Raw genomic sequence first — 16,452 nt, 5'->3', positions numbered from 1 at the left:
GTTTTATTCGAGATGTCAAATAATGTTTATATGGCAAGCCGTTTTGACTTTTATTCCTTCTCAGGATATGAATTCTTGATATCAACATTTAAATTTTTACTAGTTAAAATTTTAATTCTTGATATCAGGAATTAGATTTCTACTAGTAACAATGGCTATTTTTGATATCAGCAATTACATTTCCACTAGTGACAGTGTTCATTTCTCATATCTGAAAATGTATTTCTGATATCAACAATTGGGAGGATAATTTCTGATATCAACAATTAAATTGTTGATATCAAGAATAGACATTTTTACTAGTAAGAATTGCATTTCTGATATGTGAAATTGGAATTTCAACTAGTAAGAAATTAATTCTTGATATCAACATTTGATTTTGAATGGCAGCCTATGGTGACATTTAACTAGTGAAAATACAATTACAGATATCAACAGTTTAATTCTTGATATGAAGAATTAGCATTTTAACAAGTGAAAATGTAATTGTTGATAGCAAGAATTAACATTGTTACTAGTAGAAATATAATTCCTGATATCAAGAAATAACATTTTAACTAGTAAAAACTGAATTGTTGATATCAAGAATTCATATCCTGAGAAGGAATAAAAGTCAAAACAGCTTGCCATAATGTTTATACATTATGGATATCGTTAGACATATACAATGCCTTATGTTAAATATGAAAAGCAAGCGCTGCTTTTACACTTGAGCACAACCCCAATGACTTATGAGTCAACCTACTGATAGGGATGGGAATTTAATAATTAGGCTACTTCAAACCCGGTTCCACGTACGATCTTTTAGTACTTTTAAGGAAGGAATAGCCTATAGGAGGGAGAAAAGAAGTGTAATTCTTAAAGCATTAGTCTACTCGATCTGCAGTCTGTGGGCTATGTGGGATAATTTGAGATTTCAAAGGACAGACAGTCTGATAAAAAAAAAAAAAAAATGTTTAAAGGTTTAGACTTTTCATATAGACTTTTCAGAGTATCAAATAGCCTATCAAACAAAAATGTGGTGATATTCATTCATATGATACCGCTAATAAGAACAGAACTCTGTTTCTATATGTGTAGCCTATCAACAAAACCTGTCTCACGTACGAGCTTTAAATGTAACAGCATAGTTCGTTTCATGTGAACAAAACTAAATAAATAACTTGAGGTTATTTATTAACACCATGACAAATCCATAAGATTCACCAAAAAAAGATTCAGATCTTCAGAGTCATTGGTTCGAGACCCTGTCGTGCTCATCGAATCAGATCACAAAAATGCTTTTCTGGAATCGGACTACACTCATAGCGCTGTATGTTTTGGATTCACTAAAGAACAGGATCACAATTTATTCGAGAGCCTACACTATGTTTTTGAAGCATAATTCTTCGAGAATCAGAGTAGCGGTAGCGTACTACTGTAGGAAAATCTGTGCCCCAAATCTCATACTTTCAAAGAGCGTTGTGTACTGAATTCATTGAGGACTTACTTCTGGATTTGGCGTTCTTCAGGTTTGCAGGTGTGCAGTAGCAATATATTTCCGGACATAGTAGACTACATCCGCCATGTTAGCATGATCTTTGAACCAAATGTTCCTTGACAAATGATATTCTTTCAACAACATGCAGTGAAAACAATTTAATCAGGTGTTGTTAAACTAATACAGTTTAACCACAAATAAACTTTCTTTTGAACATAGCATGTGAACAAATTTGTTTATATTATGTGAACTCTGACAGAGCCATATGCTATTGTACTAGAGAGCACATGTGTGATTTATCATGTGAACTGCACTGATCTCAGTCATGTAGGGCAGAAGATCACATGGGGCACAAACATTACTCTTATCTTGCAGATAACCTTGTATTTCCTCAGACTCAAAATATGATGTATAAGGGATAACAACTGGCAGGTGCTACCTATAGGTCCTCAGCATCTCCATTTGTTCTGATTCAAGTCATCCATAACAAAATTCTCGTATAATGCATGCCTCAGAGTATGGAAGACGCATATGGAATCCCATGGAGAGAAATTTCATGGAATTGTGCTTTGCAGGCCTGGAAATTATTATTTTTTTTCTGGTTTTGCTCTGTTCTAAATATTTAAACAGATAGATATTGCTCTTTTGTAAATGGTTGTGTAGAATATAACTTGTCAGCTTGAAACATCAGTCAGTTGGGGGTCTTGTTGGAGCCACCTGAATGCTAAAAAGAATAATTGTTTAATCTAGTTCCACAAAGTAATAAGGAATGACTGGAAAAAGAATGGAAATTAATTTGTTGAAACATTTGAGAACACTACAGTTGTCAGTAAGAGAGTAAAACCCACATTGTCATGTAATACTTTTATGATCCGACCTGGGTTAGTTTCTTTTGAAGTAAACCCCCTCAAACAAGTGCTATGTGGATCAATAAACTATCATCCTCTCCATAGATCAGCCAACACTGCCTCTATGGCCTGGTTTATAATCTCACAAAGGTGTGACTAAGCTTTGGGAACTTTAGTGCCATTATGTATTGCAGGAGTGAGACACAGAGAGAGGAAGGACACACGGGAGAAAATACACATTCGGCTCTCTATCCGCACCACATCTGCTATTCAAATCGGAATGGGATCCTTCTCTCGTGTGTTCATGTTTATTTATGGATGCATCTGGGATGCATGGCTCATCTCATTTTGTTGCTAACAAGCACAGCCAAATTAGAGGTGAGAACACTGGGAAACAGCAGTGTGCAGAATTCAGTCAAACCACTCCACAGCACAGCTTGGATTCCTCCGAGACTATTTATTCCTCTCATTGTGGCGTATAAAGTTTATTTAAAGAGAGACCAAAGATAATTTTGAACATGCGGGAGGAATTCATTAGAGATGAAAGTAATGTTAGTTTATATAACGGTGAGTTTTTTCCCATATTCTGCCTTTATTAATATCCATCTCTCGAATTTGCTTTCTGCAGTCCGGATCACAAACTTTTTTTCTCTCATTATCTAAGTGCATTTTCTTTATCTTTTTTAAATCTCTGGCTGAGGCCTAAAGGAATACTTCACCCCAAGATGAAAGTTGTCATTGTGTTGTTCTAAACCCGTATGACTTTCTTACTTCTTTGGAACTAAAACAAATGAATTTTGTAGAACGTACTTGTGGTTCATGTGATGCTATATTCCAAGTCTGCTGAAGTCAAGTCAATTAAGTAATTTTTCACTAATAATCTTGCCCTCCACTGAACTGTTAACTGTTCCAACCAAATCAATCACTGTCTCTGAAGAAATCTTTCAGACTGATTATGTGAACCAGGTCAAACTATTTCTTGAAGATCTTTTAAAGCTACTTTGAAATGTGTAATATAGCACAAATGTTATTGGACCACTTATTTATTTTTTATTTTTTTTTAGGAATCTTTACATACCATAAGATATATATATATATATACAGTGGTGTGAAAAAGTGTTGGCCCCCTTCCTGATTTTTTTTTTTTTTTTGCATGTTTTGCACACTTTAATGTTTCAGATCATCAAACAAATTTAAATATTAATCAAAGATAACACAAGTAAACACAACATGCAGTTTTTGAATGAAGGGGTTTTTTTATGAAGGGAAAACAAAATCCAAACCCACATGGTCCTGTGTGAAAAAGTGCTTGAAATCACTTAAATAGGACCTGCCTGACAAAGTGAAGTAGACCAAAAGATCCTCAAAAGCTACACATCATGTTGAGATCCATAGAAATTCAGGAACAAATGAGAAAGAAAGTAATTGAGATCTATCAGTCTGGAAAATGTTCTAAAGCCATTTCTAAAGCTTTGGGACATTATCCACAAATGGAGAAAACATGGAACAGTGGTGAACCTTCCCAGGAGTGGCCGGCAGACCAAAATTAACCCAATTGTGCAGCAACAACTCATCCAAGAGGTCACAAAAGACCCCACAGCAACATCTAAAGAACTGCAGGCCTCACTTGCCTCAGTTAAGGTCAGTGTTCATGACTCCACCATAAGAAAGAGACTGGGCAAAAATGGCCTGCATGGCAGAGTTCCAAGACGAAAACCACTGCTGAGCAAAAAGAACAAAGGCTCGTCTCAGTTTTGCCAGAAAACATCTTGATAATCCCCAAGACTTTTGGGAAAATACTCTGTGGACTGACGAGACAAAAGTTGAACATTTTGGAAGGTGTGTGTCCCATTACATCTGGCATAAAAGTAACACAGCATTTCAGAAAAAGAACATCATACCAGCAGTAAAATATGGTGGTGGTAGTGTGATGGTCTGGGGCTGTATTGCTGCTTCAGTACCTGGAAGACTTGCTGTGATAAATGGAACCATGAATTCAGCTGTCTACCAAAAAATCCTGAAGGACAATGTCCGGCCATCTGTTCGTGACCTCAAGCTGAAGCGAACTCGGGTTCTGCAGCAGGACAATGATCCAAAACACACCAGCAAATCCACCTCTGAATGGCTGAAGAAAAACAAAATGAAGACTTTGGAGTGGCCTAGTCAAAGTCCTGACCTGAATCCTATTGAGATTCTGTGGCATGACCTTAAAAATGCGGTTCATGCTCGAAAACCCTCCAATGTGGCTGAATTACAACAAATCTGCCAAGATGAGTGGGCCAAAATGCCTCCACAGCACTGTACAGACTCATTGCAAGCTATCGCAAACGCTTGATTGCAATTGTTGCTGCTAAGGGTGGCCCAACCAGTTATTAGGTTTAGGGGGCAAGCACTTTTTCACACGGGGCCATGTGGGTTTGGATTTTGTTTTCCCTTCATAATAAATAACTTCATTCTAAAATTGCATGTTGTGTTTACTTGTGTTATCTTTGATTAATATTTAAATTTGTTTGATGATCTGAAACATTAAAGTGTGACAAACATGCAAAAAAATAAAAAATCAGGAAGGGGTCCAACATTTTTCACACCACTATATATATAGTTCAAAGTTTGAGTCCCCATTCATTGTTGTGTGGAGAAGAACGACTATAGCATTTTTCAAATTTTTGAAAGAAAGTAAAAAGAAAGTTCCAGGTTTGGAAGGACACAAGGCTGAGCAAATGATGAAAATTTTATTTCCTGGGTGAACTTTCCCTTTAAGGCAAAAGTGTGTTTTTTTTTTTTTTTTGGGGGGGGGGGGGGGGGGGGGGGGGTCAATTGCTGGCTGTCATCTTACTGTTAAGTGCACTTTCTCTTGCTGCCCTATGACACTTCTATAGAACGCACCTTTCAATTTTATCACCAAAAGAGGAAATCTGTTTCTATGTTGGCCTACGAATCTAAATGCTGTGCTGGATAAGCACAGTTAAATTGTGTATACCACTGTTCAAGGATTCTGCTTTAGTTGTGCTCACCTCTGTATTCATTCATTATTGGCCATTTGTACTCAAGCTACAAAATTTTATTTATTTTATTATATTTTATTTTGTTTTGTAAATTTAATGGAAACTACTTTTAACAGTTTTAGTTCACAATAACAACAGTGGTTGCAGCAGACACCATCACAGTACTCTTTCCTCCATTTAATTGCTAAGGCTTGATAGTCAAGCATGGGACATGATTTATTCTCACTGTCTAAAACACAATATTATAGTTGGAGTATGAATCTAGCTCCCACACCAAATGTTTAATGTCAGTCGAAGTACCACCAAGCAGTTGATCTACAGTAATTATAGTCTAAAAGTACACATAATGCTCAGGTTCAGAGCTTTAGTGTAAGAAGTAATTTAGCTGACACTTCTTTCCAAAGATGTATATATATTAAAGGGACGATCCCCATGGAATAACCTGGGGTTAAGTGGCTTGCTCAAAAGCATGACGGGGATGGTTTTAGGGGCCCCTTCCCTCCAGAACCTCAGTTTGTCAAGAGATGAGTTTGCCAAGTAGGATGCCTTCATCAATCAACAATAGCTTTTAGACAGAATTTCCCAGAAGTTTTCATGACCCTATTTTTAGGTTGCATCCTGCCTAAGAATCACTAGCCTAAACCTAACCCTAAAATTTGATTGATAAAAAAACAAACCAAAAAAAACCATCTGGTTTATAAAATATTATTCCAAAACTAGGATTTTGATCCAGGAACACATAACAAAATTGCCTAATAATGTAAGAATCAAATTGATATGTGGGATTTATTTTAAACATAAAATCAATATCTATTGTGGAATCTATTTTAGCTTCAAGTGTGACATTTACTGATTGCACAATATGTAGTATTTCTCATCTACCAGTGGGGTTGCTGGCATATCATGCGCCATAATCATAAGAGCTACATTGTTTGGCATGTTCATCAGTGCTTTCTATACTGCTGATCATCTCTGTAATACAATATATTATCCGTTTGTAATCACATGTAGACTGTTGCGCATGCTGGTCTAGCCCTCAGATCTTGACATGAATGAAATCAGCCTGAATTGCAAAACAGACACCTTTAACCGCTTCTTATATCAATTATATTGCAAAATGTTCATGCTAACCAAGTAGTTTTCTCATTTACTGGTGCAATAGAATCATGCAATGGCTTTTTATCGCATAGCACTGTTGCAGAGGTGCATGCTGCATTGCCTGCCTCATTTAGCTAGTCGAATGCTCATCATTTTGCTTAATAAGATGGTTGGTGGAAGCTGGTGGAAAATGACACCACAGCTCAGTTCTTTGGAAGACTCATGAGAGATTGGTTGTAATTGCAATTCATGCGCCTTCTCGCGTGTTGCTGGATGTGACTTGCACACAATTTGAACTCTACATCCAGTTTGTTATCTTGCATTTTCTTTTTCCAGCAGAAATCTGCTCTCAAAAGCCTTGCTGTAGGGCGTGAGTTGTCCTTTATTTTTTCGCCTTGCATGTTAGCATGCTTTTTTGTTTGGGTTGCATGCAGGTTACAAGCAGAGGTCATAATGACAACTGTAATGTTTTTCATTGGAGGACTGTTGCTACAGTTCCTCTCCCCTCTTGTCCTCAGTCAAAAGCTGAGCTGTGTAATCCAATCTGACAGAGTTTCCTGCGGCATAATGTGCCCCCAAACTTGAAAGACGCCAGTCAAATCTACCCAGAGACCCCCTGTCCCTGCAATTACGACAGACACCCAGCAGTTATCCCCACTGGGATACAACATTAAACAAGGGGCTTCTCTGAAGATTATGCGATTATAACGAAATGATAGCAGATTACCCTTTCTCTAAGCCTTCATGCCTTTATTGATTTAAAGGGCCAGTACAGAAGAAATTAGTAAGCTTTCTAAAAACGAACTGTGAAAGGAGTGTACACAAATGATTATAAATCTCAGGGTGTTAAATAAAGACTGACTAACTGGTTCTGTAGAAAAAAAAATCATATGGCCTCAGGCCATAGAGCTGGAACTGTGACAGTTAGGGATTTTCAAAGCAAAATAAAGCGAGTAAAGGAAAATCTCCAATACTCACAGGAGTCAGTCCCTCATGAAATGCTATAAAAATCCCAAAGTGCATGCCAATCTGTCAAGATATTATAGTATAAAATACAGTAAATGCAGCTTTTTGATCCAGAAACCCATATGATGGCATATAAAATAAGAAAATATGAAGCAATTTGTGGTTTAAATGAAAAGCTAATAATTAATTAAATCATAAAAATGTTAAATTAAAATAAATAATTATAAAATGACATGAATCAAAATAAAACATTTACTAAAAAAATATATATTTTATTTGTTTATCAGCATGCCATGTAATCTTCAACCAATGTCAGATAACCATGAGCATGCAAATATGATACTTAATTATTAACTTATTACCTTAAAATCTCAGGGGCTTCTAAAAGTAAATATCTTAGGAGAAAGAGGTTCAGCTGACAAAAAAAGTTTGGGAATTATTAACTCATCGTTATCTTTAGGTCACGTCCCAAAACCATTCAAGCTGGCGGCTATTAAGCCTCTTATTAAGAAACCACAACTAGATTCTAATGAACTGGCAAATTACAGACCCATTTCAAATCTTCCGTTTATGTCTAAAATTTTAGAAAAAGTTGTGTCTGCTCAATTGTGTTCCTACTTGCAAAAAACTTATCTCTATGAAGAATTTCAGTCAGGTTTCAGGCCTCACCATAGCACAGAAACTGCACTTGTTAAAATTACAAATGACTTGCTTCTTGCTTCAGACCAAGGCTGCATCTCATTGCAAGTATTACTTGATCTTAATGCTGCGTTCGACACTATAGGCCATGGCATACTCATAGATCGATTACAAAACTATACTGGTATTCAAGGGCAGGTTTTAAGATGGTTTAGATCCTACCTGTCCGATCGCTACCACTTTGTTCATTTAAATGGGGAGTCATCTCAATTATCACCAGTAAAGTATGGAGTACCACAAGGATCTGTCCTAGGTCCTCTGCTATTTTCAATATACATATTGCCCCTTGGTAATATTATTAGAAAATACGGGATTAGTTTTCATTGTTATGATGATGATACTCAACTATATATCTCAACAAGACCAGATGAAACTTCTCAACTATCTAAGCTAATAGATTGTGTAAAAAATGTGGATTGGATGACCAATAATTGACCAAAGATTGGATGACCAATAATTTCCGCCTATTAAATTCAGATAAAACAGAGATATTAAATATTGGACCAAAAAACAGTACACAGAATCTCTTGGATTACAATTTGCAACTAGATGGATGTACTATTACGTCCTCTAAAGTAAAAAATCTGGGTGTTATATTAGACAGCAACTTGTCCTTTGAAAATCATATTTCCCATGTTACAAAAACAGCATTCTTCCATCTTAGAAACATTGCCAAGCTTCGAAACATGTTACCTGTTTCTGATGCAGAAAAGCTACTTCATGCATTCATGACCTCTAGACTGGACTATTGTAATGCACTGCTAGGTGGTTGTCCTGCATCTTCAATAAACAAGCTACAGATAGTCCAAAATGCAGCGGCTAGAGTTTTTACCAGTTCAAGAAAATATGATCATATTACCCCAATTTTACAGTCTCTGCACTGGCTACCTATTAAGTTCCGTATCATTTACAAAATATTATTACTTGCCTATAAGACCCTAAACGGTTTAGCTCCTGCGTACCTAACTCGTCTTCTACCACGCTACAATCCAAGCCGCTCCCTAAGGTCGCAAAACTCTGGACTTTTGGTAGTAGCTAGGATAGCAAAGTCCACTAAAGGAGGTAGAGCTTTTTCACATTTGGCTCCCAAACTCTGGAATAGCCTTCCTGATAACGTTCAGGGTTCAGATACACTTTCTCTGTTTAAATCTAGATTAAAGACACATCTCTTTAGCCAAGCATTCACATAATGCATCTTATAATCTTGTACTGCAGTTATATCTGATCAAATGTACATTATTATTATTCTTTAGCTTGGGTTGAACAAATCATTGTTGCTTAGATGGAACAGCAGCTATGCTAATTATGTCTCTATTTGTTTTTCTGTTTCTGCCACGGGATTAACATCCCAATGGTAACTAGGAATTACAGAAACTTCAGTCTGGATCCAACCCTTAAATGATCTGAGATGACTGAACACCTGAGAAAAGATGATGCCAAAGCTCAGACAACATACAGAATTACCAAATTTTGCCATAAATTAAATATATTAAGGTTCTGCAATATATAAATATATTGTGGAAACTTAATTTCCTGTAGAGCTGCTTTGCAACGATTTGTATCGTAAAAAGCGCTATACAAATAAACTTGAATTAGGGAAAAGAGGAATTAGGGAGAATCAATAAATTATGAATAATAGTAACTGTAGTTTGATTATGAGTAAAATGTAATTTAATCTAATTACAAGTACTTTATTTTTGGAATTGTATTACTTAATCCAGATTACATTAAATCAGTTACGATACCCAGCACTTTTTATGATGGTGTTTAGTTTAAAGTAGTTGAACTTTGAAAAACTCATCTCGAGACCACTGCTTTTTATTCCATTTGGTTGCACTCCATCTGCTTTTGAATGCAAGGATATTTCCTGCAAGATGGCATCACACTGTAATTGAGATATGCATAAACCTCATATGTAAATTGCTGCATTTCTGGTAATCAAAATGAAAGGTCCTCTGAGAAGTCATTGCAAATTATTCTGTCAGATTCAACCCTACGCAGGCCCTCAGAAGATGTCATTTTGCCTGTATATGTGGGTGGAATGCTATGTGCTAGTGAAAGCGGCTAACAGTATTTAGGTTGGCTTCTAGCTCCTATTAATAGTCAAGAGAAAGTAGCTTTTGAGGTCAACAAATTCCAGCCCCCTGATTTCTCTGATGTTGCAGGTTTCTGTTTGTTTCTTTGCTACCACGAATAATAATGCATAATTTAGGCTGCATCAAGCTTCAGAACAAAAGCAGTTGCTACTCTCTTTAAATGTGCGATGACTATTTTGTACAGAGTTAACAGCTGGGGGTTTCTAACTGTCTGCTTTCTTGTTTTATTCTTCCATCGAAGCATCGCTCCCATCTGTCATTCACACTCAAAACATCATTGCATTGATTTTCTGCACATTTTAACTCCAGTCTCCCAGGGCTTTTGTTTGCAGTGCTTTAATAGTTTAGTCGCCGTCACATTGAAAACATCTCAGTTGTTAACTTTCTCTTTGATCCAACAACATTTGATCCACTATTTGTCCCCACGGTCGAGGTGATCACTTCAACAGAGGTGTAATCTCTGAGATCTGTATATAAAGGCAGCGCATCTGTCATATTTGACTCGGAATGTCTTATTTTAATTATTTCTGTAATTACTTTCCCCCACAGATTATTCGGCTCACATTCAAGAGAGAAATCATTCCATTCACAAGCAATTGGATGAGAGTCATACTTGCCCTTGGCAACTAAAGATGACGTTACTATGGAAACGACTTGTGGTGCTATCAATCATTGGCTGCCTCGCAGGTAAATTATTGTCTTGCTGTTTTTCAAACTGAATGTTTTTTTTTTCATTCTGTTTTTATTTGGGGCTGAATGTATATGTGTAACGGACTGTCATAAAAGGAAGAATTTCATTGTGAGCTTAAGCCTTTGATTCATTCAGGTTTCAGACAAGATCCTGAAGTCAGATAAGTTTATACATACATTCATGTCGAATATATTGTTGTTTTGAATACCACTGAATTGACTTATCATGTTATGTTCAGAAAATAAATAACAATATGATATTGAGAAAGCAATGCCTTTTTGGACTTCAACAGGAAAGCACCCCCTCATATGAATAAAAAAGTTAAATAAATAAAACAACCTTAATTTTGAACCCCAACTTAGTTTTCTTTATATATACAGGCCATTCAAAAGTTTCAAGAGTCATGGATTTTTTTGAAAGCCTCTTCAAAATGATTGTGGGTAAGCTCATCAGTGCTGTATTTATAAAAACACACACAAGAAAAAAAAAAAACACAGCTTAGGTTAATGTATTTTAGAATGTAATTTATTCCTGTGGTGGAATGTTCAGATTATCCTTCAGAAATAATTCTGATTTGGTGCTTAAGTAACATTTATTATTAATATCAATGCTGAAAACTAATGTGCTTTATATTTTTTGGAAATATATCCTTTAAATCATTTTTTTTTTCTTTTATGAATAGAAACATTTAAATGTCATTACTGTTATCAATTTATTGTATCCTTGCTGAATAAAAATATTCATTTCTTTCAAAAAGCAAAAACTGACCTCAACTTTTTGAATGGTAGTGTACATATAATATATATCTGTTTTTTCTTTACCCAGTCCTTTTATATCCATTCATGTTTGTTTTCCCCAAGGCTGCAGTGAGAATGTGGCCCTATACCTGTGTTTGTCAAAGATGATTATCAGGATTCCTGGGATGGAGGCTTTTCTGTATCTCACTAGAAACTGCTGCCTCTTCCAGCCTCTCTGGATGCAGTGGATTACAGATGCAACTCAAAGGAAACTTATTTTTGTTCGTTGGTGGCAGTATTTACAACAGAAGTTTTGATTCATGAGAGTGCAGATGCTATTGTGAAGAGAAATACAGACTAAATCATTTTATTTTCATCTTGTATTCATGAAACTGAAACACAGAACAATTATAACCGACACATGCATCAAATATCCTAGTTATGGTGTGTAATTTCAGAAATGATACACACAATCTTTCTTCTGTTGATATTACCACAACAGCAGCTGACACTGGAGTTTATTTTCCTGTATGGTGTTTCTATGAGTTTGCAGAATTCTATTGTAAATATGGCTGCACGGTGTATCTCTGTATAATATCAATTAATAAAGAAAAAATAATTGCTGTAAGTCTCTGGAATCTATTTAGATATATTACATAACATTCTGACAATGGGGGCGTGATGTCTTCTGGTGCACACTTCTAGAAAAATGTAGAAGTGTAAGGAGCTGAGAAAGATGTGTGAATAATGGTATTTTTCTGTAGTCCCGGATATTTTTAGTATCAAATAAAAGCAGTTGTCAAACCTTGCGCAATATAAATGTGTGTGTATCTGTATGTGTATATATGTATATATATATATATATATATATATATACACACACATACATAAACATGCATACACACACACACACACACACCATTATTTCAATAATGCGATTAAAATTGGACATTGGAATGTAAATAAATACTTAGTTCAGTCATGATAACTCCCATGAACTGATTGGTTCCTTCAATACTGGAGCATTAGCCAATCAGAAGTATACTTCCTAATCCACGTAACCATATGTACCTTACCTGAAGCCATCCTGCCGTATGATTATGAAAACTTCTGTCCTTCCCTCCTCCTCTCCAGCATCTAGAGATGTGCTATGGGGTCTATTTCTTGCAACAGGCTGTCCTTTTTTTTTAGTATTTTGACTAAGCTAAACAAATTCTTGTATTTGCTCTTCAGCAGCAGCAACGTAGCATGTCTTGTACACCAAAATGAAGCTCTTATACATTATGTTCCCCATGCCGGTAAATGCTAGTTGAAATCATTCACTCTGAGATGATTGAACTGTATTTTTATTAAATGTACAACAAATGGATTTTCTTTGTCTCAGTCTCATCAGCACTTGCAGAAGACATAAAGTTTATTGGTCCAAGCTGGAGAAAGGAACCTGAAGATCTGATACTGCCCATCTACTCTCCTGAGCAGGAGGCTGTTTTAACTTGTGAGGCATCTGGAGTCCCTTCCCCTCAGTACAGGTATGAGCTTAATCTAGTGCTCTATGCTAGCAATTTATGCATTCTTTCATTGCTATTACAAACCATTTAAGCAGTTGGTTATGGCAAATTGGCTGCTTATTCCCATAAGGATCAGCTTGAAAAGTAATGACACTGATTGCTATTGATTTTCCAGGTGAGAGGCAATTTATTTGTCCTTCGTGTTTGCCGTTGCATAAATCCAGTAAACTACTGTATTTCTAACAGCCTATCCCAGTGGCTTCCTACTGTGACCCATTTTCCATTTGCTTTCCAGAGTTTCACCAGTGCCAATTTTAAATGTGCGTCAACTGCTTTACTAAAGACTCATCTAAAAAAAAAAAAAAAGATATATTACAAAAACAGCAATTTAGCCTACTTAAGGAGATATGTTCAAGATTCATTACTTCTTTGGTGTGTACACATCTCAGCAAGAGCTTTAGGAATTAGCATGCCAAATTTATCTTTCTGAGAGGGTAATGCATGCTACTGTAAGGACGGAAATTGGTTTTGAAAATGGGAGGGGTCTAAATGACTAATTTGTGCTAGAGATTCTAAGATACTGTCCCGCATATTCCCTGGTGAGGCGTGTGCTCTGAAAATAGTAGCGTGCTCCAGCTCTGTGGTATATTGTGTTTCGTAGCTTGGGTCAGCATCATGTAAATGCTCAGGCAAGCACAAGGGAGGAAAGTAATAACCTTGTGAGTGACATTCGATTTAAACACTTACATTTCCCTTTAGTGCATCTTTGTGGAAAACACTGCTTTAACTCAACATTACGAGAGTATCAATGTAAAGGAAGAAGAAGAGCACAGTGACAGTTGAAGTCATGATACTGCCTTTACTTTTGCACAGACAATACAGTGATAGTCTTCAAGGTCGAATAAGTTTGACTTTCGACCCAGCTCTTGGCTTATTTATGCAGATATGTAACTATAAATAAACTCTGGTGAAAAGGAAATGAAGCGGCTCATGCATATATTCAACAACATCCAAAATAGTCATTTTCAGCTTTGTCACTCTGAAATACACTGCACTTCCTTTAATTCTTTAATTCCTTTCTCACAGACATTAGGTATATTTGGTTTTGGATTGTCATAAAAATCATGTTCCCAAAGCAATTGGCTGTGTGATAAACATTTCGTATTTTTAGCCATTTCCTTTCTGCACAGTCAAAGGGAGGAAACAGTCTAGCAACAGCGAACAGTGATGCTACTAATTCCATTGATCAGTTGCATGACAGTAGTTCAGTTAAATAAAAGGCTTTCTGATAACAAACTACTTTTTTCAATCATTAAATTTTTTTTCAAATTTTTTGTTTAAAGAACAGGATTTCTATAGTTTAACCACTAAACATATAAATTAAATTTACCATATTAATGATCTGGCATGATACAGTTTCAGAGTAGTTTCCTCAACACTGGTACCAGCTGTGTATTGTCTTGCTTTGAACACCACCATAGATTTTATCTCAGGATTCTGGGGACATTTTCTCTTTGTGTGTTTGATAAAACCTATACCCATCATTCAGTGAACTTTACAACAATACATCCAGACACTGATAAGATCGGTGACACTCTAAAGATAATTTCTTGAACTGAAAAAGAGACATTTGCTAAGTTATCGCTGACAGTAAATTCTTCAAGGCTGATCTTATAAAATCCAATCTGGTCAAAAGGCACCCGAAAGGTTCGGTCCACCCCAGCATTCATTTCGAGTGTGTTGTGCCAACCAGTGTTGACTGAAGGGTGGCCAGTTCTACTGCAAATCAGTAAGAGGAGGAAGAGTCTCCAAAGAACATCCAGTTACTTTCTTTGTCAAGAGAAATTGTCAGTGTTCCAGCAGAGTCTGGTGGTATTTCAGTATCTGCAAGGGCCGATGTGAACTTTGAGAACACAACGCGCCAGGCTATTTTGCATCTTGGGCTCAGATTCCATAGAAAAGTAACTCAGAGCTGAGTCAGAGAAGAGGAGTTGGCTGGCTTCTGCTTTTCTCTAAAAAAAAAAAAGAAGCTTTTTAAGGAAATACGGATTGCTGTATTTTATTACATTCATAGGATCATATAAATCAATAAATTTATTTTGCTTAGATAGAAAGAATAAACAATTTATATCATAGCATTAAATTCATATTCACTACAATGCAAAAGTTTAGTACGATTTTTAATGTTTTTGAAAGAAGTCTTTTATGCTCGCTAATGCTGCATTTATCTGATCAAAAATAGTAATATTTTGAACAATCATTACAATTTAAAATAACTGTTTTCTATTTTAATATATTAAAATGTATTCCTGTATTGGAAATACATCATTTCCAGCAGCCATTACTCTAATCTTGATCCTTCAGAAATCAATTTTATATGCTTATTTGTGCTAAATATTTTTTTTCAGGATTGTTTTGATAGTGTTCCTGTGGCTCAGTGGTAGAGCATTGCGTTAACAGTGCAAAAGGTCATGGGTTCATTTCCCAGGGAACACACATACGGATAAAAAATGTATAGCCTGAATATACATGTAATATACTGTAAGTCGCTTTGGATAAAACTGTCTGCTAAATGCATAAATGTAAATGTGAAAAAAATAACAAAATTCACTTGATGTAGAAATGTTTGTAAGAATGTCAATGTAAATGTAACTGAAATATTTGAATGTAAATCAAATTTCTGAATGGTAGTGTATATATATATATATATATATATATATATATGTACGTTATGGTATGCTAGACCACAACTGAATTTGCGTCAGATAAAAATGTTTGTTTTCCTTAGCTGATTTGTTTTTCGTTCATCAGTCTTGTGATAATTTATTTCTTGAAATATCTGAAGGCCAAGTTTTTTTTTTTTCACCTAAATATCAGAGAATCACAGTTTTAATTAAAACTAAGTAGACATCCTCCTTCAGACTTTTTTGTGAAAATAGCACAGCTACTGTTACTAAAGTTAAACAATGATAAACTGTTGTAAGGGTGTTGATGAGTAGTTTGAAAAGCCTTCATTTCTGTTGGTGTTTCTCCACTTGTTTTGTCAGCGCTGTTTGCTGAGGTTGTGTAGCTGTTTGAGGTGTTTAGCAGAGTTGTTTGACTTCCCCAATAGTGCTTTTAAAGTAGAAAATTCTCTATAGAGTTCAAATGTGTCACACAGGTTTAGTGGCCTGTGTTGTGTTGTCCAGCACCTCGCTTATGCAATTATACTTTAACACATCTATAGAACATGCTGATGTGCTTCATGTGACACTTGCACATAAGAAGGCTTCTTTCGCCCCGGTCAGGTAATTGGTCTGCACTTTGAAGAACATTTAGTGCTTA

At 35.9% G+C, this 16,452-nt stretch overlaps 1 protein-coding gene across 1 annotated transcript in view; it reads left to right on the top strand.

Annotated features, from left to right (window-relative positions):
• Nucleotides 1-10,824: 10,824 nt before the first annotated feature.
• LOC306844630 (contactin-3-like) overlaps nt 10,825-16,452 on the top strand; it is a gene marked incomplete at its 5' end in the record, with an annotated part of 52,707 nt that continues 47,079 nt past the window's right edge. Inside the window, 2 exons of the mRNA XM_079376898.1 lie at nt 10,825-10,879; nt 13,005-13,149. Coding sequence (XP_079233024.1) covers nt 10,825-10,879; nt 13,005-13,149 — 200 coding nt within the window. The remainder of the gene's footprint in view (nt 10,880-13,004; nt 13,150-16,452) is intronic.

The sequence above is a fragment of the Barbus barbus genome, assembly GCF_936440315.1.
Source record: "Barbus barbus genome assembly, chromosome: 25".
Taxonomy (NCBI): domain Eukaryota; kingdom Metazoa; phylum Chordata; class Actinopteri; order Cypriniformes; family Cyprinidae; genus Barbus; species Barbus barbus.
Note: the sequence above shows the minus strand (reverse complement) of the source record. Positions and strands in the feature narration are given on the sequence as shown.